The 24,215-nt window shown below is 38.7% G+C and overlaps 1 protein-coding gene across 7 annotated transcripts in view; it reads left to right on the top strand.

Annotated features, from left to right (window-relative positions):
- Positions 1-24,215, top strand: part of LOC107089817 (ryanodine receptor 1-like) — a 69,398-nt gene that overhangs the window by 9,818 nt on the left and 35,365 nt on the right. For all 7 annotated transcript variants that reach the window (XM_015382801.1, XM_015382804.1, XM_015382798.1 and 4 more), the window contains exons 13-59: positions 185-306; positions 882-1,068; positions 1,167-1,302; positions 1,401-1,496; positions 1,800-1,918; positions 2,006-2,139; positions 2,949-3,190; positions 4,834-5,026; positions 5,138-5,354; positions 5,434-5,538; positions 5,619-5,722; positions 7,829-7,912; positions 8,023-8,182; positions 8,310-8,457; positions 9,419-9,624; positions 9,706-9,880; positions 9,960-10,168; positions 10,251-10,609; positions 11,091-11,220; positions 11,357-11,517; positions 11,612-11,774; positions 11,841-11,927; positions 12,361-12,587; positions 12,674-13,109; positions 13,188-13,748; positions 13,850-14,050; positions 14,800-14,911; positions 15,024-15,167; positions 15,310-15,583; positions 15,680-15,794; positions 15,973-16,105; positions 16,182-16,276; positions 16,352-16,487; positions 16,569-16,755; positions 17,337-17,448; positions 17,521-17,641; positions 18,766-18,935; positions 19,016-19,236; positions 19,330-19,420; positions 19,504-19,644; positions 22,468-22,631; positions 22,722-22,800; positions 22,968-23,057; positions 23,135-23,275; positions 23,356-23,433; positions 23,509-23,584; positions 23,665-23,788. In XM_015382801.1, coding sequence (XP_015238287.1) covers positions 185-306; positions 882-1,068; positions 1,167-1,302; positions 1,401-1,496; positions 1,800-1,918; positions 2,006-2,139; positions 2,949-3,190; positions 4,834-5,026; positions 5,138-5,354; positions 5,434-5,538; positions 5,619-5,722; positions 7,829-7,912; positions 8,023-8,182; positions 8,310-8,457; positions 9,419-9,624; positions 9,706-9,880; positions 9,960-10,168; positions 10,251-10,609; positions 11,091-11,220; positions 11,357-11,517; positions 11,612-11,774; positions 11,841-11,927; positions 12,361-12,587; positions 12,674-13,109; positions 13,188-13,748; positions 13,850-14,050; positions 14,800-14,911; positions 15,024-15,167; positions 15,310-15,583; positions 15,680-15,794; positions 15,973-16,105; positions 16,182-16,276; positions 16,352-16,487; positions 16,569-16,755; positions 17,337-17,448; positions 17,521-17,641; positions 18,766-18,935; positions 19,016-19,236; positions 19,330-19,420; positions 19,504-19,644; positions 22,468-22,631; positions 22,722-22,800; positions 22,968-23,057; positions 23,135-23,275; positions 23,356-23,433; positions 23,509-23,584; positions 23,665-23,788 — 7,766 coding nt within the window. The remainder of the gene's footprint in view (positions 1-184; positions 307-881; positions 1,069-1,166; positions 1,303-1,400; positions 1,497-1,799; positions 1,919-2,005; positions 2,140-2,948; positions 3,191-4,833; positions 5,027-5,137; positions 5,355-5,433; positions 5,539-5,618; positions 5,723-7,828; positions 7,913-8,022; positions 8,183-8,309; positions 8,458-9,418; positions 9,625-9,705; positions 9,881-9,959; positions 10,169-10,250; positions 10,610-11,090; positions 11,221-11,356; positions 11,518-11,611; positions 11,775-11,840; positions 11,928-12,360; positions 12,588-12,673; positions 13,110-13,187; positions 13,749-13,849; positions 14,051-14,799; positions 14,912-15,023; positions 15,168-15,309; positions 15,584-15,679; positions 15,795-15,972; positions 16,106-16,181; positions 16,277-16,351; positions 16,488-16,568; positions 16,756-17,336; positions 17,449-17,520; positions 17,642-18,765; positions 18,936-19,015; positions 19,237-19,329; positions 19,421-19,503; positions 19,645-22,467; positions 22,632-22,721; positions 22,801-22,967; positions 23,058-23,134; positions 23,276-23,355; positions 23,434-23,508; positions 23,585-23,664; positions 23,789-24,215) is intronic.

Below are 24,215 nucleotides of genomic sequence, written 5' to 3'. Positions count from 1 at the left end.
GCCAGAAAAGCTAAGTTGAGTTGATGGAAACACCAGAGATTCATAGAAGAATCCAGTTAGTCGATGCAAAATCCTTCAGAGTTTTTAGTTTTTTCAGGAAAACACTGACCAAAGAGTTGAATCCTTTTGCAAGGTATAGTGCATGTAAATCTTGATTTTAAGTGTCTATGATTCTGGTTCTCAGGCCATACTCCACAAAGAAGGTCACATGGATGATGCACTCACAGTTGCTCGATCGCAAACTGAAGAGTCTCAAGCTGCCAGAATGATTTACAGCACAGCAGGCCTCTTCAACCAGTTCATCAAGTAACTATTCTTCATTTCCTTATTATCTGTCTCCATTTGGTTGAGGTTTTTGTGAGGACCCAAATGCAGAGGCTGAGAGGCAGGGGTGAGTTGTTTGAAGATTTAATGGGATAACACAGGTAGAAAAAAACAGGTATACAAAAACCCAACATAAAAATGAAACACAATCCAGAACCATGGAGACATCAGGGGAAAACAATCACAAGGAGCCAGGGTGAGACAAAGTAAGATGAGGAACCAGCACTGAGGGACTGCAGAGGGAGTGTAGTTATGACTGACTGAACAAAGGCAGGACTAACGAGCTGATAAGGAGAAGGTGTGAGTAGAGCTGACGAGGAAGCCAAGGGAAAAGAAAACACAAGGGGGCAACAGAGGACAAGCAAAGAAAAACCTAAGAAACTTAAATAAATCCATAACACACAAATAAACCTAGAAAACAAAGAAAAACCTGGATAAACTTGAAACTGAAAACTTAGAGAAAACCAACAGAACAAAGATCGTTACAATTATCAATCTCTAAATTGTTCATTTTCCCCTCTAATGCTCATCTTATTTTTCTCGTGTTATGCCTCTAGGGGTTTGGATGCTTTGAGTGGAAAAAACAAATCTGCTAATCCGCCATCACTGCCAATGGACGCAGTGGTTCTCTCTCTTCAGGATCTCATCTTTTACTTCAGACCACCTGAAGAGGAACTAGAGCATGAGGACAAACAGTTCAAGCTTCGCTCCCTGAAGAACAGACAGAACCTGTTCCAGGAGGAGGTTGGTCCGCCTAGCAAGGGAAACAGCTATATGTTGAGTAATAATAATACTGAGTAACGTTTCATAAGTCAACCCACAATATTTCTTCTTTTTGATAGGGAATGATTAACCTCGTTCTGGACTGCATTGATCGGCTCAATGTCTACAACACTGCAGCCCACTTTTCAGAGTATGCTGGCGAGGAAGCTGCAGAATCATGGAAGGAGATAGTAAATTTACTTTATGAACTGCTGGGTAGGTCCAGCAACCTGTTTTTGCTGTGCATTACATCCATTCTATTTGTTTAGGGATGCTACATTACTGTTATTTCCCTTTTTCTTCTCACCCTGAAGCTTCTTTGATCCGAGGAAACCGAACAAACTGTGCTCTTTTCTGTGACAACCTGGACTGGCTGGTCAGTAAGCTGGATCGTTTGGAAGCATCCTCAGGTATCAGTGGGAAACTATATTTCCATTTAAAGTTTATATTCGTGCTTACTCTGGTGAGTAAGGCCTCTAGTTTCCGGACTTCCTTTGAATCATTGAAATATTATAGGCATATTACATACCTACCAAAGTTGAATTAATTTAAAATTGTGAGATATGTCAGATTTTATTCTTATTATTCTTATTATTTTTCATTATATTTATTTTTTCAATTTCTTTGGCAATGTTGAAGCATCTCTAAATAACTTGAAGGCCTTTACAGCTCAACATTGCCTAAACTACCAACTGTTCTCATTTGCACGGTAGGAATTCTGGAGGTGTTGTACTGTGTTTTGATTGAGAGTCCAGAGGTGTTGAACATTATTAAGGAGAATCATATCAAATCAATTATCTCTCTACTGGATAAGCACGGGCGCAACCACAAGGTTTGTACATTTTGAAATCCTTTTCCTTTGGCTGCTTCTGAGAGCAGTTCTCTAACTGGTCGTGTTACTGAAACCTTTTCCCTATAGGTTTTGGATGTGCTTTGCTCTCTGTGTGTCTGCAACGGTGTAGCTGTGAGATCAAACCAGAACCTTATCACAGAGAACCTACTTCCAGGTCGCGACCTTCTTCTTCAAACCAACATTATTAACTATGTCACCAGGTGGGTAGGTTTGCACAGATGCGTAGCCAGAACATTTTTATAAGGGAATAAGCCAATAACCAAAGTATACTGAGGGCGGGGGGGCACAAGTGGAGAGACTCCAGAACCTCAGGGTCAATCTACACTGTTTAACAGGAAAAAGCACAACGTCCACATTTCTAAATAAAGACAAACTATAGTTTCCCAAAGCCTTTGCTAACAGATAGATGCATATATTTAAACATCCTTCAAGATAAAAGGTGTAGTGGATAAAATTCTTTGAGGTTTGAGTTCTGGAGCCAACATCTTTTCCATCGTAATTACTTACCTACTTTTATCAATATCATTCTACTTTAAAAATATATTTATTTATAAGTACTAATATCTACATAAATTGATAATTTAATAGGTTTTTAATAAGATAGTTATTTACGGTATCTATGATTTCACTGAAGACTCTTAGATGACTTGCAGAGACACAACATTTTCTCTTTACGGCATATAACACAAAACCTAGTTCTGAAAGAGCATGAAATATGTACTAATCATCTCTAATGTTGGTGTATCGATGTGCATAATTAACCACAGTGTTTTTTGTTGTCAAGTAATTGTTAATATCTATAAAATTAAAATGTTTTGAATATTCTACTTGAGAGAAAAAAATGGTAGGGAGGGCCAGTGATTGGCTAAGGGTGGCCATGGTCACCCCTGGCCCCCCATCTAGCTCCTCCCCTGGTTTGCATGAGTTTATACTCTGTTTTTGTTTTTCTCTCTCTCTTCAGAGGGCTTTTATTCTTATCTATAACATTTTCTGTCTTCTATTACTCTAGCATGAGACCCAACATATTCCTTGGAACTTGTGAAGGATCTACTCAGTATAAGAAGTGGTACTTTGAGGTGATGGTGGATCATGTAGAGCCGTTCATCACCGCCCAGCCGTATCACCTGCGAGTGGGTTGGGCTCTGACCGAGGGCTACAGCCCTTACCCCGGTGGTGGAGAAGGCTGGGGGGGTAATGGAGTTGGTGATGACCTGTATTCCTATGGCTTTGATGGCCTTCACCTTTGGTCAGGTAAAACAAATATGTTGTTTCTTTAGCAGAAATTCTAAACAACAATTTTAAGACTAAAAGGTCAATCCGAGCAATTATTCTCTGTTGTACAATTCAGATATATTCAGTAGGAGCACTTTATTTCTACTCAAGTAAAAGTAACAAGCATCAACAAAAGCAACCAAGAAAATACAACAAGAAAATGAAATCATGAAATTCATGAAATCTATTTATTTATTCATTTAAATTTTTTTATAGTGCTCAAAAAGCATTTCAATGTTACATCTACTTTATAGCCAGTTTAAAACTGCTAATGTGCATAAATATCTAAAGCAGGGGTCTTCAACGTTTTCCAGGCCAAGGAGCCCCAAACTGATGGCGAAATGGAGCGGGGACCCCCAATTATATATATTGTATGAAATTGTGTTATATGAAATTGGTCCTATAGTCACTCTATTACAGATGGAGTCATGTAACGAACGTTGCTCTACTTTAATAATCCTGGGATTATTAAAGTAATTCTGATTCTGAGGTGTTGGGAATGAAACTGTGACCACCAATGTGTGCATTGATGACTGAAAGACATCTTCTGCCTCCATTTATCTGTTTACTACAGTGTGTTGAATTCATGTTAATGTGTATTTAAAGGCATTTCAATTAGTGGAAAAAATTGCAGGAGGGAATATAAAAAAAAGAAGTCTTATCAACCAAATGCAGTACCTCCGTGGACCCCTAGGGGTCGTGGACCCCCTGTTAAAGACCTCTGATCTAAAGGATCTAGCTTGTTTTATTGTTCTTATCTTATGAATATTAAAAAAAATAATGGTCATATCTATATATTCTTATAGTTACAGTTAATTAATATGTTGACTCTCGTGTTCCACCAAACACACTGACTTGGCTAATATTGTTTATTCACAAAAATGAGCTGTTTTAAAGCACTTTAAACAATAGAGATTACTTTTAAGACTCTATCAAACATCCATCAAACTCTTCATGAAAAATTCATTTGGACACAGATATTTTGTTGCTCTTCCTTTTATGACTGATGTCCTTAAAGAATTTTTTTTAGCTTAATCATTTCCATGTTTTGCAAAGCTACAATGGAAATATTTTTTTTCATTTAATCCAATTCTCTTTAATGAGGCTATAAGTAAATCAGCCACAGTTTTGGCATCGAGCCAATAATAACTGCTAACTGAAACTATTGTTAATCAAATACACTTCAGCTTATATGCTGTAGTCCTATTCATAGTAAAGGTGTTTATAAATAGAATCAGAGGTGTCACCTACGTTGTCAAGGGGACCTTGAGGATGTTTAAAAAAAAATTCAGGTGAGGCTTAAAGAAATAGATTTTTAAAATTAGACATAACAGCTAGAGAAAAATTAGACATCTCCACTGGAGAACTGTTTGCAACAGCAAAATGTTCTTGATTTATTTCATTTCTATATTTTCAGGCAGAAATTGCTTCTGAAACCAGATAGACTTCGAAGATTAATCTTTTATTCATCATTAAATCTCTTATAATCGTGGATTTAAAGTTTAAATAATAGGGATTTAATTTATATACATTGACATTTTAGATGATACAATTTAAGTGCATTTATTTGCCTAGCAACTAGTTCTTTAGATAGTGATAGCTGACCTACTGGCTGTCTGCAGGGCGTGTACCACGGCATGTTGCTTCTCCCAACCAACACAGTCTGGCAGCAGAGGACGTGGTCAGCTGCTGTCTGGATCTAAGTGTGCCAAGCATCTCCTTTCGTATCAACGGGCATCCTGTTCAGGGAATGTTTGAAAATTTCAACCTGGACGGTCTATTCTTTCCAGTCGTCAGCTTCTCTGCAGGCATAAAGTATGGCACTTTAAAAGTCTTTATTCCCCAATGTTTTTCTTTTTTTCTAACCAATGGATTTATATTTTTTTAAACAACTATCAAATGTCTGTTTGTTGTTCCAAATGCAAGGTTACGGTTTCTTCTCGGGGGGCGTCATGGGGATTTCAAGTTTCTGCCCCCTCCAGGCTACGCTCCCTGCTATGAGGCAGTGCTGCCCAGGGACCGTTTGCGGATTGAGCCCATCAAGGAATATAAACATGATTTTGATGATGTTCGTAACCTGCTTGGTCCGACCCAGTCCCTGTCTCACACAGCGTTCACTCCCTATCCTGTGGACACAATTCAGGTAAAATCCTGCCCTTCCACTGCATTGTCAAAGTGGTTAGAACCTCAGTGAAATTTAAATTTTTCATTTGATCTTTCAGATTGTACTTCCTCCTCATTTGGAGCGGGTCCGGGAGAAACTTGCAGAAAACAGTCATGAACTATGGGCTGTTACTCGCATAGAACAAGGGTGGACATATGGACTAGTGGGTTTTTTCAGGGTGTGACTCTTTTTGCTTTCTTTCTGTAGAGAAATTTGAGCAAAAAATTGTGCTTTTCCTTAAAGTTTCGTGACGACAACAAGAAGATGCACCCCTGCCTGGTAGATTTCCAGAGCTTGCCTGAGCCGGAGAAGAACTACAATTTAGCAATGTCAGGAGAGACGCTAAAGTACGTAAAGTCAAACTCAACACTCCTCGGGTTTTTCGGACTTTGCTCGTCTATTGACGGTTTTTTTTGTCTGCTGAGGCGTAATCCTTGATTATTTTATTAAGATCTAAAAAAAATATGGTTACAAAAGGGTTGGAGTTCAGAACTGTCATTGTATTACCAGATTTTATTCTCTATTTCAGAGGTGTATAACAAGGATTGTGAGACCCCCTAATGAGTTTTGGAAGCATTGCAGGGAGGTTGTTATATAAAAATGTACTTTGTTTTATCAAAAATAAATCAGGCAGAGTAACATTGTAATACTGATTAAACTACAATATTATCTGTCACCTTTACACAGACAAAACCTAAAAGAGGCAATAAACTCAATGTATTTTATTGTATATATTTTGACTGCGATTATAACCCTCTGTACTTAGAAGGGGGTTATGATTTCCCATGGAGGACATGTTGAGGGGTTCCTTGGATTGAAGACAATCCTGGATCCTGGCCTGAGAAACGTTGAGGATCTCTGCTGAATTCTATTTTCCAAAATAGGGTTTTCTCAAAGCATAGCTAATTGTATCCGATTCACATGTATTTATAAAGCACTTTAAAATTTCCCAGGGATCTAAGTGCTGTACAGGGAACAACAGCAAAACTGATCCACAGACTCAGAGGATTTAATTAAAAGCAATAAAACCATAAAATACATATAATAACATTAAAATAAGAACTACAAATAACTTAATATCACAGGCTAACATTAACATCTAATGTAGTGTTATAATCCAAGGGAAAAAGGTGAGTTTTAAGAAGTGATTTAAAATCAGAAAAAGAAGTAGACTCTTTGATACACTAGAACATCATTTAACATTTTGAAGCTGCCACAGAAAAAGTGCAGAGGCTCCTTAGTTTCCTTTTAGTTTTAGGCACCTCAAGGAGCATAGTCAGCTGACCTGAGTGAACAGGAGGGTGCATGAAGGTGCAGAAGCTTTAGAAAGATAAGATGGAGCAAGAAAATGGAGAGACTTAAAAACAACTAAAGGAACTTTAAAATTTACCCTAAAATGTACGGTGAGTGATCGTAATGAGGCTAAAATAGGGGTAAGGTATTGATGCTGACGTGGGCCAGATAAAAGACGTGCCACAGCATTTTACACTCTTTTGAGTCTAGCAACGTTTAAACCACTAACCCCACATAAAGTGCATTGTAGTAATCCAGCCGAGTAGTAATGAAGGCATGGATTACAAATTCTAAATTAGCTTTATTTTAGCCAACTGCCTGTTAGTAACCATTTACATCTGTTCTTTCAACCATAATGTAAGATCAGTTCTTAACTGGTCTGCAATCATGGGTTCTGATGGGATGGATAATCTTTTATTATTTGCTAGGGCAACATTCTCATTGTTAGATTATAAAACTGCCCAAAGAGGTTAGTTAATAAATATATAATAAATATCTTCCTGTTTCATTAACTGATTTTGTTTGCTTTTTTATATTCATTTTCTAGTCATTAGGACAAAAACTATCTGGTGACCCTCTCATTAAACAGCTAAATAGAGTTTTTGTTTTTCTAAAATGCATCTAATTCACATTCTTGCTGCCGACAATAAGTATTAAAACATTTCCTTGAGAAAAATAAAATGCAATCAATCCAAAAAATTTTGGAGGCCTTGTTTTATTTTATTTTATTAAGGTTTATATGTGAAATTGTTTTCTCTATTTCAAAATGAACAGTGATTTTCAGATCTCTCTACTGCAAAATCAGGCTGCTTTGTTTCTTTAAAGTGTCTTGATGAGCAGACAAAATAAGATAATGATATAACTTTTTTTTCTCTGCTAAATTAAACAAATTTGTAGCAAAACATTTGCAAAGTGCTGGTGCAAAACTTCCTTCCATCAGCACATCCTTTGATCCACACGTTTTCAAAACTGTCCGTTCATTCATCAGTCAATATATGTTTTCTTTGCAGATTATTTAATATCATTAAGCAAAGTTTGTTTATTATAAATTAAGAAATTAGAAATAAGGGATAACTTCAGAACTTCAGAAACCACGAACATTTAAAAAAAATAAATGAGCAGATTTTTTTTTTAAATCTCTAGTGTGTTTATTCTAATAGGACTCTGCTTGCTCTGGGCTGTCATGTGGGAATGGGAGATGAAAAAGCAGAAGAAAATCTGAAAAGGATCAAGCTCCCCAAAACGTGAGCTGCAACACATAAACATACCATTTGAGTTTGTAATGCTGTAATCAATTTATAATAAAATATATAGTATTATAGTAACCCTTTTATTAAATTTTTTTACCTGTTAGCTACATGCAGAGTAACGGATACAAACCCGCTCCCTTGGATCTGAATCACGTCAAACTCACTCCAAATCAAAACACGCTGGTAGAGAGATTGGCAGAAAATGGACACAACGTGTGGGCGAGAGACCGGGTTCGACAGGGCTGGACGTACAGTATTGTGCAGGTATCTACTTTGGATTAAGCTCAAATGCTCTATGAGTTACAAGAATGTTAAGATATAGCGGCTACATGAATGTTTTAACTGATTTGGTTTAACTTCATGTTTGATTTTTTTTTTTTTTTTCCAATAGGACATATTGAACAAACGTAATCCTCGCCTGGTTCCCTACAACCTGCTGGATGAAAAGACAAAAAAGACCAACAGAGATACAGTTTGTGCAGCAGTTCGTACACTGATCGGTTATGGCTACAACATAGAACCACCTGATCAGGAGAGCAGTAAGTTTGCAGTTTTTTTTATCTTTTATTTCATATGCACATTTTATGGTGAAAAAAAAACCATGTCAAATATTTGATTTAATGATTTTTTAAGTTTAGTACTGAAGTACTGTATAGGGGTTCACCGATTACTGGTTTCTGGCGATCACTGATTCTCGATGTTTTAGAAGCCCGATATTCCAATCCGATTTCAACCGATACAGATTTTTTTTTTATAACTAACACTTTCATTTGTTATAAGATCCAAAGACACAAGATATTTCAATCTTATCTTACAGAAAGAAAAAAAAATAACTAATCATTGCCCCTGAAACAATAAAAACTTCTAAAATAACAGCTCTCAAAGCTAAATAAAAATGTAACGAAATGACAGTGTGTGGTTTTCAGAGCTTTACAGAGGTAGATCAGATTGGTGGAAAAGTTCGGTTTGAAATCAATCAGCTGGCCAATAAAATCGGTGCACCCTTGGTACTGAATGGATAACACAAAGATCATGGGATACGACGAAGATAGACACACATGACTTTGATCCAATATGGCTGCCGCTTTTCATAATTCACCTTTTCTTTTTACCCTAGAAATAAAGATAAGATAAATGTGACGGAAATGTTCTTTTTTGTACCCTTGGTGCTTGTTTGCTTACATTATTCATAGATAGTCAGGAAAAGGTTTGGAATGTCATTTTAGTTTTTACCATGCCGATATAGGTTTGGAAAAGGGCAGTAGAAAAATATTTGCATTTCCAGACTACTATCTTTATTTGTCCAGACTACTATCTTTATTTGTCCTTTAAACTAATGTTTTTTCGTTCGTTGTCTATATTCGCAGAAAAAAACTTTTAAAAAATCCAATAAAAGTTTTGTCTAACTACTTCTAAAGTCAAAGTACCTCCACTAGTCTTTGTATCACAGATTGAGAACTGGGGGTGTTGTGTGTTCATTACTGTTATTTCCTTCTCTAGGTGGGAATGGACCAGGCAGCTCCCGTGGAGATAAAATCAGAGTGTTCAGAGCAGAGAAATCTTACGCCGTCACGCAGGGCAAATGGTACTTTGAGTTTGAGGCTGTGACTGTGGGAGAAATGAGAGTGGGCTGGGCTAGGCCCAGTGTTCGCGCTGATACTGAACTTGGAGCTGACGAGCTGGCCTATGTCTTCAACGGCTTTAAGGTGGGATGCTGACTAAGACTAATTACTTATGAAGGTTTGCTAAACTCCCTTTTGATGTGAAATTCTACCACAATGTTTCAGGCCCAACGCTGGCATGTGGGAAATGAGCCATTTGGTCGCCAGTGGCAGTCTGGCGATGTGGTTGGATGTATGATTGACCTCACAGAAATGAACATCATGTTTACGCTCAACGGAGAAATGCTGATCAGCGACTCAGGCTCAGAAATGGCTTTTAAAGATATAGAGATTGGGGAGGGTAAGCACAGGCCTAAAACAAAACAGAAATACTGCGTCTAATGCACACTGTTGATCATGCATATGTCAAACATTTCTAGGTTTCATACCTGTGTGCAGTCTGGGTCTCTCACAGGTGGGTAGAATCAATCTGGGTCAGAATGTCAGTAGTCTTCGTTACTTTACCATCTGCGGCCTGCAGGAGGGCTTTGAACCATTTGCTATAAACATGAAACGAGATATCACCATGTGGTTCAGTAAAAGCCTTCCACAGTTTATCACTGTGCCCACAGATCATCCACATATTGAGGTATTGTTACAACGCTTTCTCGAAATATTTCCAAATATCAGTTTACCTCGTGAAAATCCTCATCCTGATGCTCTTTCTCCAGATCTCCCGTGTTGACGGGACAGTGGACACTCCTCCTTGTCTCAAGCTGACCCACAAGACATTTGGGTCCCAGAATGCCAACACAGACCTGCTGTTCTTCAGAGTCAGCATACCAATTGAATTTCACGAGACTTTCAAAGTCCCTGCAGGGACGACGCTCCTAACTAAAGCTCTGACGATTCCCGAAGACCAGGTTTTAGAAGTCGACCCAAACTCTGACTTTGAAATACTTAAGAAATCAGCCACTCGCAAAGAACAGGAAGATGACAAGAAGGAACCCTCTGTGGCAAAAGAAACTTCAGCCAATAAAAATGGAGAGAATGAGAAGGATGCGTCCACAGAGAAAAGCAAGAAGAAAGGGTATGCAGTGCTTCTGATTTTTGAGACAAATAAGAAGGTTTTTTATTTTTTGAAAGGGTTTTAAAACCAACGGAAGTCTGCTTTTTTCCCCAAAAAATGTGGCTATAGTGTCATTACATTTATACTGCTTTTATTAAGAATTACTGAACATCAACAATGTTCCTTCCTTGGACTGGAAATGTCTTTAAACACATCTCCATTTTAAAGCAACCAATCTGCTGTTTTAAACAGTTGATTGCTTTATATCAGCCCTCTGACACCTTCCCCTGAATTAAACGGCAATTAAACACAGAGATCATGAATATCATGCTACCGTGTTACTGTGTGGCAAGGCTTAATCACATTCACAAGAAACTCATATGCATTAAGTTCATTTTTATAACAGTTTGATAACTTTGCAGTTGACTGCATTTCATGGTGTCTCTCTTTTCACAACAACCTTGACTCTATGTTTATTGTAATCTATGTTCTGTTGTTTCAGGTTCCTTTTTAAGGCAAAGAAGGCTGCATTAATAACTCCACCTCCTGTCGTTCCCACTCAGCCACGCTTAGTAGAAGACGTCGTACCAGATGACAGGGATGACATGGATATAATTCTCAACACCACTACTGTATGACCATTACTCATAGTTATTTTATTATCATATCCATGATCAAGTAAAAGTAATTCAAGCATTGAAATATGCAATTTGTTCTTTCTTGTATGAATACCCTTATGCCTAAACCAATTGTCATTTCCTTTTTCAGTATTACTATTCGGTGCGGATATTTGCAGGACAGGAACCAGGAGGCGTGTGGGTCGGCTGGGTCACGCCAGACTATCACCAGTATGATCTTCACTTTGACCTCAACAAAGTGAGAAACGTGACAGTCACTGTTGGGGATGATAGAGGCAACATTCATGACAGGTGAGATTTGTTGTGAGAAAATTTCTCATTTGTTTTGCTCTCAAAACTTAACTGTATACTTTAAAATCTTGAGTTTTCTTGGTATCTTTTACAGTATTAAACGGAGCAACTGCTACATGGTGTGGGGAGGAGAATTCGGCAATTCCCAGCAAACCCGCGTCAGTCAGGAGGACTTCGTGATTGGCTGTCTCGTTGATTTGGACACAGGGCTCATGACTTTTACCGCTAATGGAAAAGAGATAAACACCTTTTACCAGGTTTGTAGGTTTCAGCCTAGGTATTGCTGTTAAATCCTGTTTATTTAAAGCATTGTCTGCTTTCAGGTTGAGCCCAACACAAAGCTTTTCCCAGCCGTCTTTGTTCAGCCTTCCAACCAGAATGTGATTCAGTTTGAACTCGGGAAGCTCAAGGTAAACCGCCAACACTGTTCTGTTTCCAACCCTTCATGCACACTGCTGCTGTACAGGCTTTACTAAGAGGTTATCAGCAGGCATTATCTTTCCTGAAGCATTCCCTCTCTTTGAATTTTTGATCATCGCAAATATCATGTATATATTCTGAGAGGGCCCAAAAGTGAAGCTTGACATTATGGTATCTAAATATTTACAACACATGCCATTGCACTTAGAGTTAATCCAAATCAAATCAATTTGTTCAAATGGTTTTCTATGTAAGGAAAATCAGCAGATTGCATCAAGAGTTCACTTCTCCTGGATGAGCATGTGACCATAGTGTGCTAAACTAGTGTGCTAGTCTGCTTGCATTGTGCCGTTGACTGTGGAGCAACAGTAGAGAAGAAAGTTAAAAGAGAGTTAACCAAAAAGGTCCCTCTTGTCTTGCCAGAACATCATGCCCTTGTCAGCAGCCATGTTTCGCAGTGAACGTAAAAACCCAGTTCCACAGTGCCCTCCGAGATTGGATGTCCAGATGCTAACCCCGGTGATCTGGAGTCGTATGCCTAATAACTTCTTGGCTCCAGAGACAGGCCGTGTCAGCGAAAGACTCGGTTGGATGGTGCAATGTATGGAGCCGCTCACAATGATGGCACTTCACATCCCAGAGGAGAACAGGTCAGAAACATTCATTTTACGAATACGAGCTAAAATTGTTTATTTCTTTTATTTCGCAGAGTAACCTGGCACTATGTTCTATTTAGGTGTATAGACATACTGGAACTATCTGAACGAATGGACCTACTGAAGTTCCACTACCACACCTTAAAACTGTATGGTTCGGTGTGTGCCTTGGGTAACAACAGGGTGGCACATGCGCTATGCAGCCATGTAGACGAATCTCAGCTCTTCTACGCCATAGAGAGTACCTACCTGCCAGGACCGATGAGGAGCGGCTTCTATGACCTGCTTATTAGCATGCATCTAGAGTCTGCTAAACGCAACCGCCTTGGAACAAACAAGGAATTCATAGTTCCAATGACAGACAACACACGCAGCATCACTCTTTACTCAGTGAAGTCTCAGTTACCAGGCGTCGGCCTCACAACATGTCTACGTCCGAAACTCCATTTCTCCGCCGTTGGATTTGTGGGGACAGACCCAGATATCTACACATTAAGTCCAACCATCCCCTTACAAGTGAGATCTACTCTTAATAGCACTTTCAGGATTCTCTCTCTCAATATAAAGAAAATAATAATTTGCTTTTATTTCTAGGTGTTAAAGACCAAAGCTCTGAACATGCTTATCGAAGCTGTCCAGGATGGAATTCAAGCCATGAGAGATCCAGTGGGAGGCAGTGTTGAGTTTCATTTTGTTCCAATCTTGAAACTCATCAGCACACTTCTAATAATGGGTGTATTTGACGATGAAGATGTCACACACATCCTCAAAATGATTGAGCCAACAGTCTTTTATACTGAAAAACCAGAGGAGCTTGCGGAGGAGCCGCCAAATGCAAACGCTGAAGAGGAATTGCCAAAGGTAGCCGTGGTCAAAGAGGAGGAGCAGGACGCTGTGGCAGAAGACGAAGAGGAGTTTGAAGATTATGGTTATGACGATGAAGAAGAAATAGGTGAGGAGGAGGAATTAGAGGAGACCGATTTAGATGTCCCACAAGGAGAAGCGGTGGAGGAAATAGATTTAGTGAATGGTGAGAAAGGAGCCGAGGAAACAGAGAAAGAAACTAAACCTGTAGAGAGTTGTGGGGAGGCTAAAGAAGAGCATTTAGAACAAGGACTTTTTCAGATGAAGCTACCAGAGTCCGTTAAACTTCAGGTACTTTGTTCATTTTGGAGTCTACAGAACTTTATTCAACAAAAACAAAAACAACATGATTTTTAAACAATGATAAAACTCTTTTTGCTTTTGTTGTTTAGATGTGCACCCTGTTGCAGTATTTTTGTGACTGCGAGCTACGTCATAGAGTGGAGGCCATTGCTGCCTTCTCAGACAAGTTTGTCAACCAGATACAGACCAATCAGAGGCAGCGCTATAATGAGCTCATGATGGCCTTCACCATGACGGCTGCAGAGACTGCACGAAAGACTCGTGAATTTCGCTCCCCGCCGCAAGAACAGGTAAGGAGACTACAATCGTATTAGTTATTAACATGTACCAAAAGGAAAACAAATCACCAATTTTTATTTTTTTGTTTGTTTGTTTGTTTTTTGGAGGAGACACTTAATAAAAAATAAATAAAAATAAAAAGAATCTGCCTTTTGAAAATATTTAAATGTATGAACACAGGACATTTGCTCTACGTTGTGCCTGCTGCTAAGATGTGCTTATGATAAAGGAATATTAGCCCCCTCTTCAATGATCTCCAAAATTGAAAAAAACTACTGTATTTTCTAATACAGTTAAAAAATACAAATTAAACCTATCAAAAAGAGATTGAATTAATTAAATAAGATACCGTTTAGAGTGGTAGAATAGGGACAAGATGAATAAGTATGTTTGTACAGCATAAATTTCTTCTGTTTTACAATGTTAGAGCTCTTTTTTTGTCATGAATGACATTGGCCAATGGGTTATTTAGTTGTTTAACAGTATAGCAATCTTAGAAAATATAAACTTCAAAATTAAAAGAAAGTACTGAGAAAAGATATTTCCGTATTTTGGGATTTAGAAAAAAACAAAGTTGGTAATCCTAACTTTATAGCAGGAATAGTTTAATGTTGTTTAAAATTTCACTGTTTATTTTTTATTTTTTTGACTGGGGTCAGTCAATAAAAAATCATATTTCATAGCATTGAATGTTTTGTGAGATATGTTACATCTGATCTGTTTGCAATGAGTTTCCACTAGCTCGCTCACTGTTGTGTAGGTCAACATGCTCATGAACTTTAAAAACTGCCCTGACGACGAAGAGTGTCCTGTTCCTGATGAGGTCCGTGAATCCTTGCTGGCTTTTCATAATTCTCTGCTGGCACACTGTGGTCAGTTTTAATCCACTATGCTTGATGTCACATCAATTCCTTTCATCTTTGCTTTTCAAATAGACAGACGAATCAAATCATCCATGCACTATTTTTAAACTCCAACTCTTAGGTGTTCATATTGAAGAGGAAGAACAGGAGGAGGAGGTGGATAATTCTCTACGTGGACGACTGCTTCGTTTGGTGGAGAGGGTGAAAAAGTTTCGAGAAAAAAAAGTAGAGGTTGAGGTTGAGCCTCAGGAAGACAAAAAACCAAGTAAGTTCCATATTTCACTTGACGTTACGAAACAATTGTGTAATTTTGCTCACAAAAATTATTTGAAAGAGTATCTGGTGTCAAACCTTTAAAACTTAAAATGTGTCTATTCTTGTTTGATTCTCTTTTGTAATCCAATCAGGCACGTTACAGGAACTCATTTCCCACACCATGATCCACTGGGCCCAAGAATCATTCATTCAAAACCCTGAGTTAGTGCGCATGATGTTCAGCCTCCTTCACAGACAGTATGACAGACTTGGTGAACTTATGCGAGCGCTTCCAAAGGCTTATACCATCAATCAGGTATCGATACAGGACACCATGGATCTGCTGGAGTGCCTGGGTCAGATCCGCTCACTGCTTATTGTACAGATGGGTCCAGAAGAGGAGAGGCTTATAATTCAAAGCATTGGGTATGAGGGGACAAAAAAATGTTTTTTTTTTTTTTTTACAGTTTTTGCCTTGGGTAAAACTGTGGGTAAAAGACCTATCTATATTCTCCTCTTTAGGAACATCATGAGTAACAGAGTTTTCTATCAGCACCCCAACTTGATGCGAGCTTTAGGCATGCATGAGACTGTCATGGAGGTTATGGTTAATGTGCTGGGTGGTGGTGACTCAAAGGTATATATATTCATCATCTTTTTTTGGCTTAAATGTAGGCAAAAAACAAGCTTAAATATTAAAATATCAAACATATTTTCTAGGCTAATTAAAGGCAACTTGAAATAATCTCAAACAGATGAACAAATCTGTTTGACCTCTTATCTAACCAAACTGCACCATTCTTTTTCCCGAACAGGAAATTCGATTTCCCCGAGTGGTCACAAACTGTTGCCGATTCCTCTGCTATTTCTGTCGTATCAGTCGCCAAAACCAGCGATCCATGTTTGATCATCTCAGCTACCTCCTGCAGAATAGTGGCATTGGCCTTGGTGACTGTCACTGTTAGTTCCACCAATTTTAATTGCCAAAATATGAAGCCTTGGTTAACATGAACTTTTTGTTTAGGAATGCGTGGCTCTACCCCCTTGGATGTGGCTGCAGCATCATGCATCGACAATAACGAGCTAGCACTGGCTCTCCAGGAGCAGGATTTAGAAATGGTAAAATATTGTATTTAGTCACAGTTTCACAGATCGACTTTACTTACTATCTGTTAACACTCATATCAATTGCAGGTGGTGAAATACTTAGCTGGGTGTGGGCTTCAGAGTTGCCCCATGCTTCTGGCTAAAGGATACCCAGACATAGGTTGGAATCCCTGCGGTGGAGAGAAATACCTTGACTTTCTTCGTTTTGCTGTTTTTGTCAACGGTAAGGAAAGATATTTACATACCTTCTGTTTTTTATTTCATAATTACAAGGAACACAACTTTTTTTTCTTCCTCCATGTAGGAGAAAGTGTGGAAGAGAATGCCAATGTTGTAGTGCGTCTTCTCATTCGAAGACCCGAGTGCTTCGGTCCAGCTTTGAGAGGAGAGGGTGGTAATGGCTTACTGGCTGCTGTAGAGGAAGCCATTAAAATATCAGAGGACCCTGCAAGAGATGGTCCCAGCATTAAGAAAGACAGACGTTTTCCCATGTAAGAGGTCTCAGTGTTGTTTCAGAAAGAACTTTGCTTTAGTAGTCCCTTTGTTCTTACCAGCTTTAGTTAGAACAAACTACTCTGTTCTTATGGAATATTATTACCATTATTCCGGTTTTCTAATTAAATTAATCTATGAGACAATTGCAGATTTCCGTGTGGCAAGAGTGACAAGATCCTGCAGTGTAGCTGACACAAACATTTTTAAGACACATAGGAAATATAAAATGTTTAAATTGCAGAAAATATGTTGTGCTTTGATTTCTACTTAAGAAGGTTGTGCCTAGCACAATAACTGTCTCACTAATCTTATGGGCTATTATTAAATTTTAAATATGAAATCAAACCAAGTGTAGACGTCTAGAAACAATCACATTATTTAAAAGGTTGCATAAACTAGTAAAAATATTTATAGCATCTTACATCTAGAAACTGTACGGCATTTACTGACATTCTTTATTAGCCAACTAACCTCTACAGTACAGTCAAAACTGTTAACCCATACCCCATGGATGACATCATCACGCTGTTCAGCATCAGTCATATACTACACAGCATTTTATTTTTTTTCTGAAAAGGTTTGGAGGAGAAGAGCAGCAGGAGGAGAACAGGGTGCACCTGGGAAACGCCATTATGTCCTTCTACTCTGCTCTCATTGACCTCCTTGGGCGTTGTGCTCCGGAGATGCATGTAAGATATACAGAACCACAGCATCCTGGCTAGATTTCTATAACAAGAGTAACTAATTTTTGTTCTGTCCAGTTGATCCAAGCTGGAAAGGGTGAAGCTCTAAGGATCAGGGCGATTCTTAGGTCTCTGGTTCCTATCGAGGATCTTGTGGGAGTCATTAGCCTTCCTGTTCAGATTCCTGCTTTGGGAAAAGGTAAAACATTTTTGGGGATCTTAAATGTTAATCATGGATGTTTGCTACTTTTATACTTGAGTGTTATGACCTTAGTTCTGCCTTTTTCACTGTGGAATACCACAAGGTTCTGATCTTCAGTGGTTGACGACATATTTGATATTAAGAAGTTTCTCTGTTCAAGTAAATGAGTGTTCCTTACCTGTAGCAAAGCAAGCACGGAGTTCCTTAGGGGTCTCTCCTGGGGTCACTCATGTTCTTACTACAGGTGTCCTATAGGACACTTCCTTGGCTTAAGATAGCATACAAGTACAACTGCGCTTAAAAGTTAGATTTAAATATTCCTTAAATCATTCAGACAACATCAAAGCATCATTGAGTCTCACAAAAATGAAACTTAGACCCTTTTTTGGATGAACTGATTTAAATAACATTCATTCCTTTCTTGGTTAGGTCTAAGAAAATGTCTGATTACCTGACAAAGTGATCACAGTCAGCTTTAAATTGTGAATTTTAGCCAAAACAAGGCATAAGGTAAAGTCCTGTTTCCCCTCAAACATCTGCAAAATAAATCTATCACTCAAGTCACCCTTGACCTACAATAGTTCATTGTACATATGTTTTCAATCAGCTGTCCCCAAGTCATTTAAGGGTGTTACAAAAAGCTGCACTTTGGCTTGTCTCATGCATTTCTACAGTACTTCTTGCAGCTTTGCTTGTCGCTTAAGAGGTCGAGACATGATTCTTTATCTATATCATACACTGATGAGTTCATGAGAAATTAATGCTGACCAGCTATTAATTCAACCAAGCCTCAAACACGCACACTTACATTATGGCTTCTAAAACTCGAATTACAAAAAATGGCATTTGCTCCCTGATTACTATAGATTTTTAAACTGAATTGGTTGCATACAGAAGGTAGGTGTCTTCACAATGGCTGGCCCAGTTCTGGCCTGTCTATTTTATCCTTTAATCTAAACTTTAATATTCTTTTTAAATAACTTTTTTATTGTTTTGGAGTTTTTATGATTTTATATTTATTTTGTTTTTCTGTTTTTGATTATTTTTGTTTTGTTCACTGTTTACTACATCCTTTTGGTCCAGCTTGTATACATTTTAAACGTCCCTTATGTTGTGCTTAGACAACACCATCATAGAGCCAAAGATGTCTGCTAGTTTTGTGCCAGACCACAAGGCCCCCATGGTTCTGTTCCTGGATAGAGTTTATGGTATTGACAACCAGGATTTCCTGCTCCATGTGCTGGAGGTGGGCTTCTTGCCTGACATGAGGGCTGCTGCCTCTCTGGACACAGTGAGTCAAGAGCTTCTTCTACATTACTTTGTCTCTAGTAATAAAAGATTTAGCTGACAGCTGGAATCTGTTTCCAACAGGCTGCTTTCAGCACGACAGAGATGGCTCTCGCTTTAAACCGCTATCTGTGTACTGCTGTGCTGCCGCTCATCACCAAATGTGCCCCGCTGTTTGCTGGCAGCGACCATCGTGCCATAATGATAGACTCCATGCTGCACACGATCTACAGACTGTCTCGAGGTCGAGCCTTCACAAAGGCACAGAGAGATATTATAGAAGAATGCCTCATGGCTTTGTGCAAGTAAGCTAAAACCTCAACCAAAGATAGCCAGATTTTTAAACTAATATCTTCAGGTTTGTGCCTGAAGGCAGCTCTGTTTTCTTATACCTTCAGAAATCTGCGTCCAGCCATGCTTCAGCACCTGCTGAGACGACTGGTGTTTGACGTACCCATTCTAAATGAGTATGCCAAAAGGCCGCTGAAGGTATGGAAAGGATTGATCATTTTCAAGCAATCAAAACATGAGTTTTACCCTTTTTTTCACTTTTATTGTCCTGCACCCTGCAGCTGCTGACCAGTCACTATGAGCGCTGTTGGAAATATTACTGCCTCCCAAATGGTTGGGCCAACTTTGGAGTTGCTTCAGAGGAAGAGTTGCATTTGACTCGCAAACTTTTCTGGGGGATCTTTGAATCCCTGGCACACAAGGTGGGGTCACAGCAGCGTTATGTAGCTGCCAATATATTGATGCCAATTAAACTTCTTCACATTTTATAATGATAAACCAAAAGCTTCAGCATGTCTGATTGGTTTCCTGTGACAAATCAGAAATTAGCAACTTCATGCTAAGTAGAGCATGAAGTTGTCATAATTGGTTTAAGCGATCTGACCCACATGCAGAGAACCACTCAGAGACCAAGGGAAAAAGTTTAACAGGTTTATTGAATGTTGATGAAACACAGAAGTAGGAGCTGGAACTCCTACTAACTGAAGGAGAGGTCACAGTGATCAGTTCAGGGGCCGTAGGAAAGTTGACTGAGGCTTGAATCTAGCTGGAGAGAAACTCACGTTTGAGGGGGCTCTTTTTAATCCTTGAATCCAGTTTGTGGGGTTAATCCAGAGAAGAGGGGACTCATTGGAGAGCGGACAGGTAGACATACGTTGGACCCAGAGGATTAAAGGAGTGGACTATCACTTGGTTTTCCAATGAGGACTTGAACGGATCATGTGGAGGTTATCCCCTGCTCAGTGTGTACTCAGTAATCCTTCCAGGGGGAGAAGGTCCAGGTTATCCAGTTACACAGGAAAAGGCTTCCTGCCGAAGAGCAAAGACAAAAACAAGATTAGACTCAGAGAAACAAAGCTTCGGTTAGACTCTGCTAATCTCAGCTTTGCTAGAGTACCCAAAACTGGCAAACACTCTGGCGCCGAGGTAGTGACAGCCCACTGTTCAAATACTCCTCCGGTAATGATCCAACGAGCCGCAGGTGTGCAGGGAGGCCCATAGAGGACAGGGCACCACCTGGTGGTGGAGAGAGAAAAACACAAAAACAACCCACACAAACTGAATTCCTAACAGAAGTTGTAGGAGTGTTCTATGCAGCTGAAAATCTAAGAGGTTAAAGGGCAAACTTTGTATACTAAGAAAAATGTAGGGATGTCTTGTGGTTTGAACATTGATGACTAACCTGGTTTGGTCTCATTTTATTTTAAATGAGGAACTTAGCCAAACAGAATGGATAGTGTTGGCAAACATTCCCACTTGGATTTAGGTCTGGACATTTGCTTGATCATAGAAAGTATGAAAAAGCTTTGAGGTCAAATATTTTATTGTAGCTGTTTTGGGGTTTTCTTAAGGTTGTTGACTGCCAGGCTCAAACAATTTTTTAGGTTTTTCAAGTATCTTTTTAAAAATCTGTAAAATTTCCCAGGTTTTATTCACATGGGGGAAAAAAAAAACACAGGATACAGTAAAGACCAAAAGATTCACAACAAAAGCATTCTTAAAGATACACCACAGAAGAGGTTTAAAATCATCCAACCAGACTTCCACTTAGTTTTCCTGAAAATGTTTCAACATCTATTCAGGAGTCTTTGTCTATTCTGTCAGCTCACACTAAAGCAATCTAGAGTTTGAGTGCTGATGTTTTTAAGCACCTGCAGACCCATCCTGCTTAGCACATTCCAATCAGATGCAAATCAAAGACTCGCCCGTTGTTCTCATTGGTTGTTGGAGTGTACTGTTTTGTATTGGATTTCTGTTTGGCCGTTTGATCTTGAAGAGTGTGCTTGTGTCTCTGTCCAAAATCTGAATATTTTGGTCATCAAAGGTTTGTCTTTCTTTCCTGAGGTGCAGTTGTACAGCTGATTTTGCTTTTAATTGCTGGCTCTCCTGTGCAGTTCCATGCAATGGTGTAGTTTATTGTTTGGTTTCTCCAATGTAGGAATATAAGCAGTTTTCACTGCACTGTGCCTCATAAACAGTGCTGCTTGGCTTGGATTTGGCTATTCTGGCTTTGGGATGAACCCGTTTTCAACTGAGTGTGTTACTGGGTTTGAGATTCACCGATATGCTTGTTTGGAGAAAATCCTGCGTTTCTCTGAAGCTCCTAGCACATCCTCTGGATTTCACAAATGCCATGTATCAGTAACCACATGTTTTGACCAAAATGTTCAGATTTAAGACAGAGGGGACAGATGGTTTGAAAGAGGGTTGAAGAAAGCCATCTTTGTTAATGAATAAAAGCCATCACTGAACAGAGAGGGACGATTGTGTTTTGTTTTAGCTTTCAAGGGTCTACAACTCGGTCATGGAACACATTTTAAAGAGGTTACACAATGGCACACGGTAAATGGCAAAACATAGATCCTGTAGAAAACCACAGACTTCATTAAACAAGAATGACGGGTGGATCTTTATTTTGCATCTAACTTGAAATGTACTGAGAATGGACCTTCAGGTGCTTAAAAACATCAGTGGTCCAACTACATGTTGTAGTTGTTATTACATGTTAGTGCAAGCAGGCAGAATTTACAAAGAGTCTTGGATAGGTGTTGAAAAGTTTTTAGAAAACCTTAACGAAAGTCCAGATGTCTCCAGTTTAAGCCTGTTTTATGGCTGACATGGCCTGGATGACTGACAGGCACTTAAAAGTGAAAGTATAAATAGTTTTTTTTTTTTTTGTTTACATTTATATTTATTATATATCTTTACTGACTAGAAACAATTGTAACATGCTAGAGTGGACCAGTTAGAGTTTTAATTTAGATTAACTAAAGATTACAGTAATAGTAAGGAAATATTCCATGCTCAATCCATTTATTTTCAAACAATTTAAAAAAAAAAAACCTTCTTTACATATTAATTTTGTCCCTTTGTGTTGATCTGTCATAAAATAACCAAATACATTCAAATTTTTTATTCTGACATCACAAACAAAAGGTTGTTGGGGTATATGTAAATACCTTCTTTAAACAGCCAATACTGTATTTTTTTGTTACTACTTTAACATTTTGTCATTTATGATACAGAAATTTGATGCTGAAATTTTCAAGATCTCAATGCCCTGCCTCTGCGCCATCGCTGGAGCTATTCCTCCAGATTATGTGGATGCCAGCTATTCCTCTAAAACTGAGAAAAAGGCATCAGTGGATGCAGAAGGAAACTTTGATCCTAAACCAGTTGAGACCACAAAGTAATTTCTTTATTTCTGCGTAATGATTGCATTTTTCAGCTACTTTTTCGTCATAGCTAAGTTTTATCTGATATTTGCCTTTAACAATAGCACCATTATCCCTGAGAGACTGGATACATTTATCAACAAATATGCTGAGTACACCCACGATAAATGGGCTTTTGAAAAGGTAAGACACCTTACTATAACTTAAAATTATATCTTGCATATCCATTGCTGTAATTTAAGACAACAACAACAACAAAAAAAAACAGTTTCTTTTATTGCAAATGCTACAGTTATCACAAAAATAAACTTAATTTGTGATAATGAATGTCAGATGTATCTTTTTTGCAGATTCAAAATAACTGGTCATACGGTGAGGTTCTGGATGAGAATGCAAAAACCCATCCCATGCTCAGACCATACAAAACCTTCTCAGAAAAGGTAAACTGTCTCTTTAGCGTTGTTTCACACATTTCCAGAAACTGCCTGGGCGTCACATAGGCTGACTTTCTGTTAAGGACAAAGAGATCTACCGCTGGCCGATTAAAGAATCTATTAAAGCCATGATAGCATGGGAATGGAACATTGAGAAAGCAAGAGAGGAAGAGGAGTCAGAAAAGAAGAAGGCAGCTTCAAGAAAGATTTCCCAGACTGCTCAGGTTTGGAGCTGTTTCGTGTGGTTGTTGTATATCTGTAAGGAGCCATTTCTATGCTATCCAAGAGGATCTTTCTGTTGCAGGCAACGTATGACCCGAGCCATGGCTATAGTCCTCAACCTATTGACATTTCACACATGGCACTTTCTAGAGATCTGCAGGTATGGCGTTGAGGATTTAACAAAGTCCTTCTTTTTTCAAGCTTATAATTAATGATAACTTCCATTTGTTCACAGTCAATGGCAGAGCAGCTGGCCGAGAATTATCATAATACTTGGGGACGCAAGAAAAAGTTGGAGCTTCAAGCAAAAGGTAAAGCATTTCTTGGTATTTTAAATCCTAGTATTTGAGGATAGAGCTGTTATTAAATCTTTTTGTGATTGTCTGTGTAGGAGGAGGGACACATCCTCTGCTGGTGCCCTACGACACCCTAACAGCAAAAGAGAAGGCCAGAGACAGAGAGAAGGCTTACGAGTTGCTCAAGTTCCTACAGCTCAATGGATATGCTGTCACAAGGTAAAACATCCTAGCCTGGGTGCCATTCCGAACTCAGTCCCTCCCACAACGTTTGAGGTGGGGAAGTTCTGACTAGAATTGAGTAGGACTACGTCAGGCTAAAAACATCCAGGAACGTAAGCAGAATACTTTTACTCTGATGTTATGTCATGCTCTTCGATGTAATTGTGAAAAAGAAGTATTTGCATGCAAATTGTTTAGGTAAAATTTGAAGCTGCAATATCAAGTAACACTCACTTGCCAGTATCAGGTGAATTGTACTCTCCATAAGATATAACTGTTTTGAAGATATTAACTAACATTTACTTCATTACGTCAAAGTTTTAAGTTTGATTTATTTATACAAATTTAGTAAAGTGTAATTGTTTTTCATAAGCATGAATAGCATTTTACTAAAAAAATTGAAGTAACTCTTATATCCCTGTAG

Source organism: Cyprinodon variegatus, unplaced genomic scaffold (assembly GCF_000732505.1).
Source record: "Cyprinodon variegatus isolate N-32 unplaced genomic scaffold, C_variegatus-1.0 Scaffold267, whole genome shotgun sequence".
Taxonomy (NCBI): domain Eukaryota; kingdom Metazoa; phylum Chordata; class Actinopteri; order Cyprinodontiformes; family Cyprinodontidae; genus Cyprinodon; species Cyprinodon variegatus.
The sequence above is the reverse complement of the archived record's forward strand: the minus strand, read 5'-3'. Positions and strand labels throughout refer to the sequence as shown.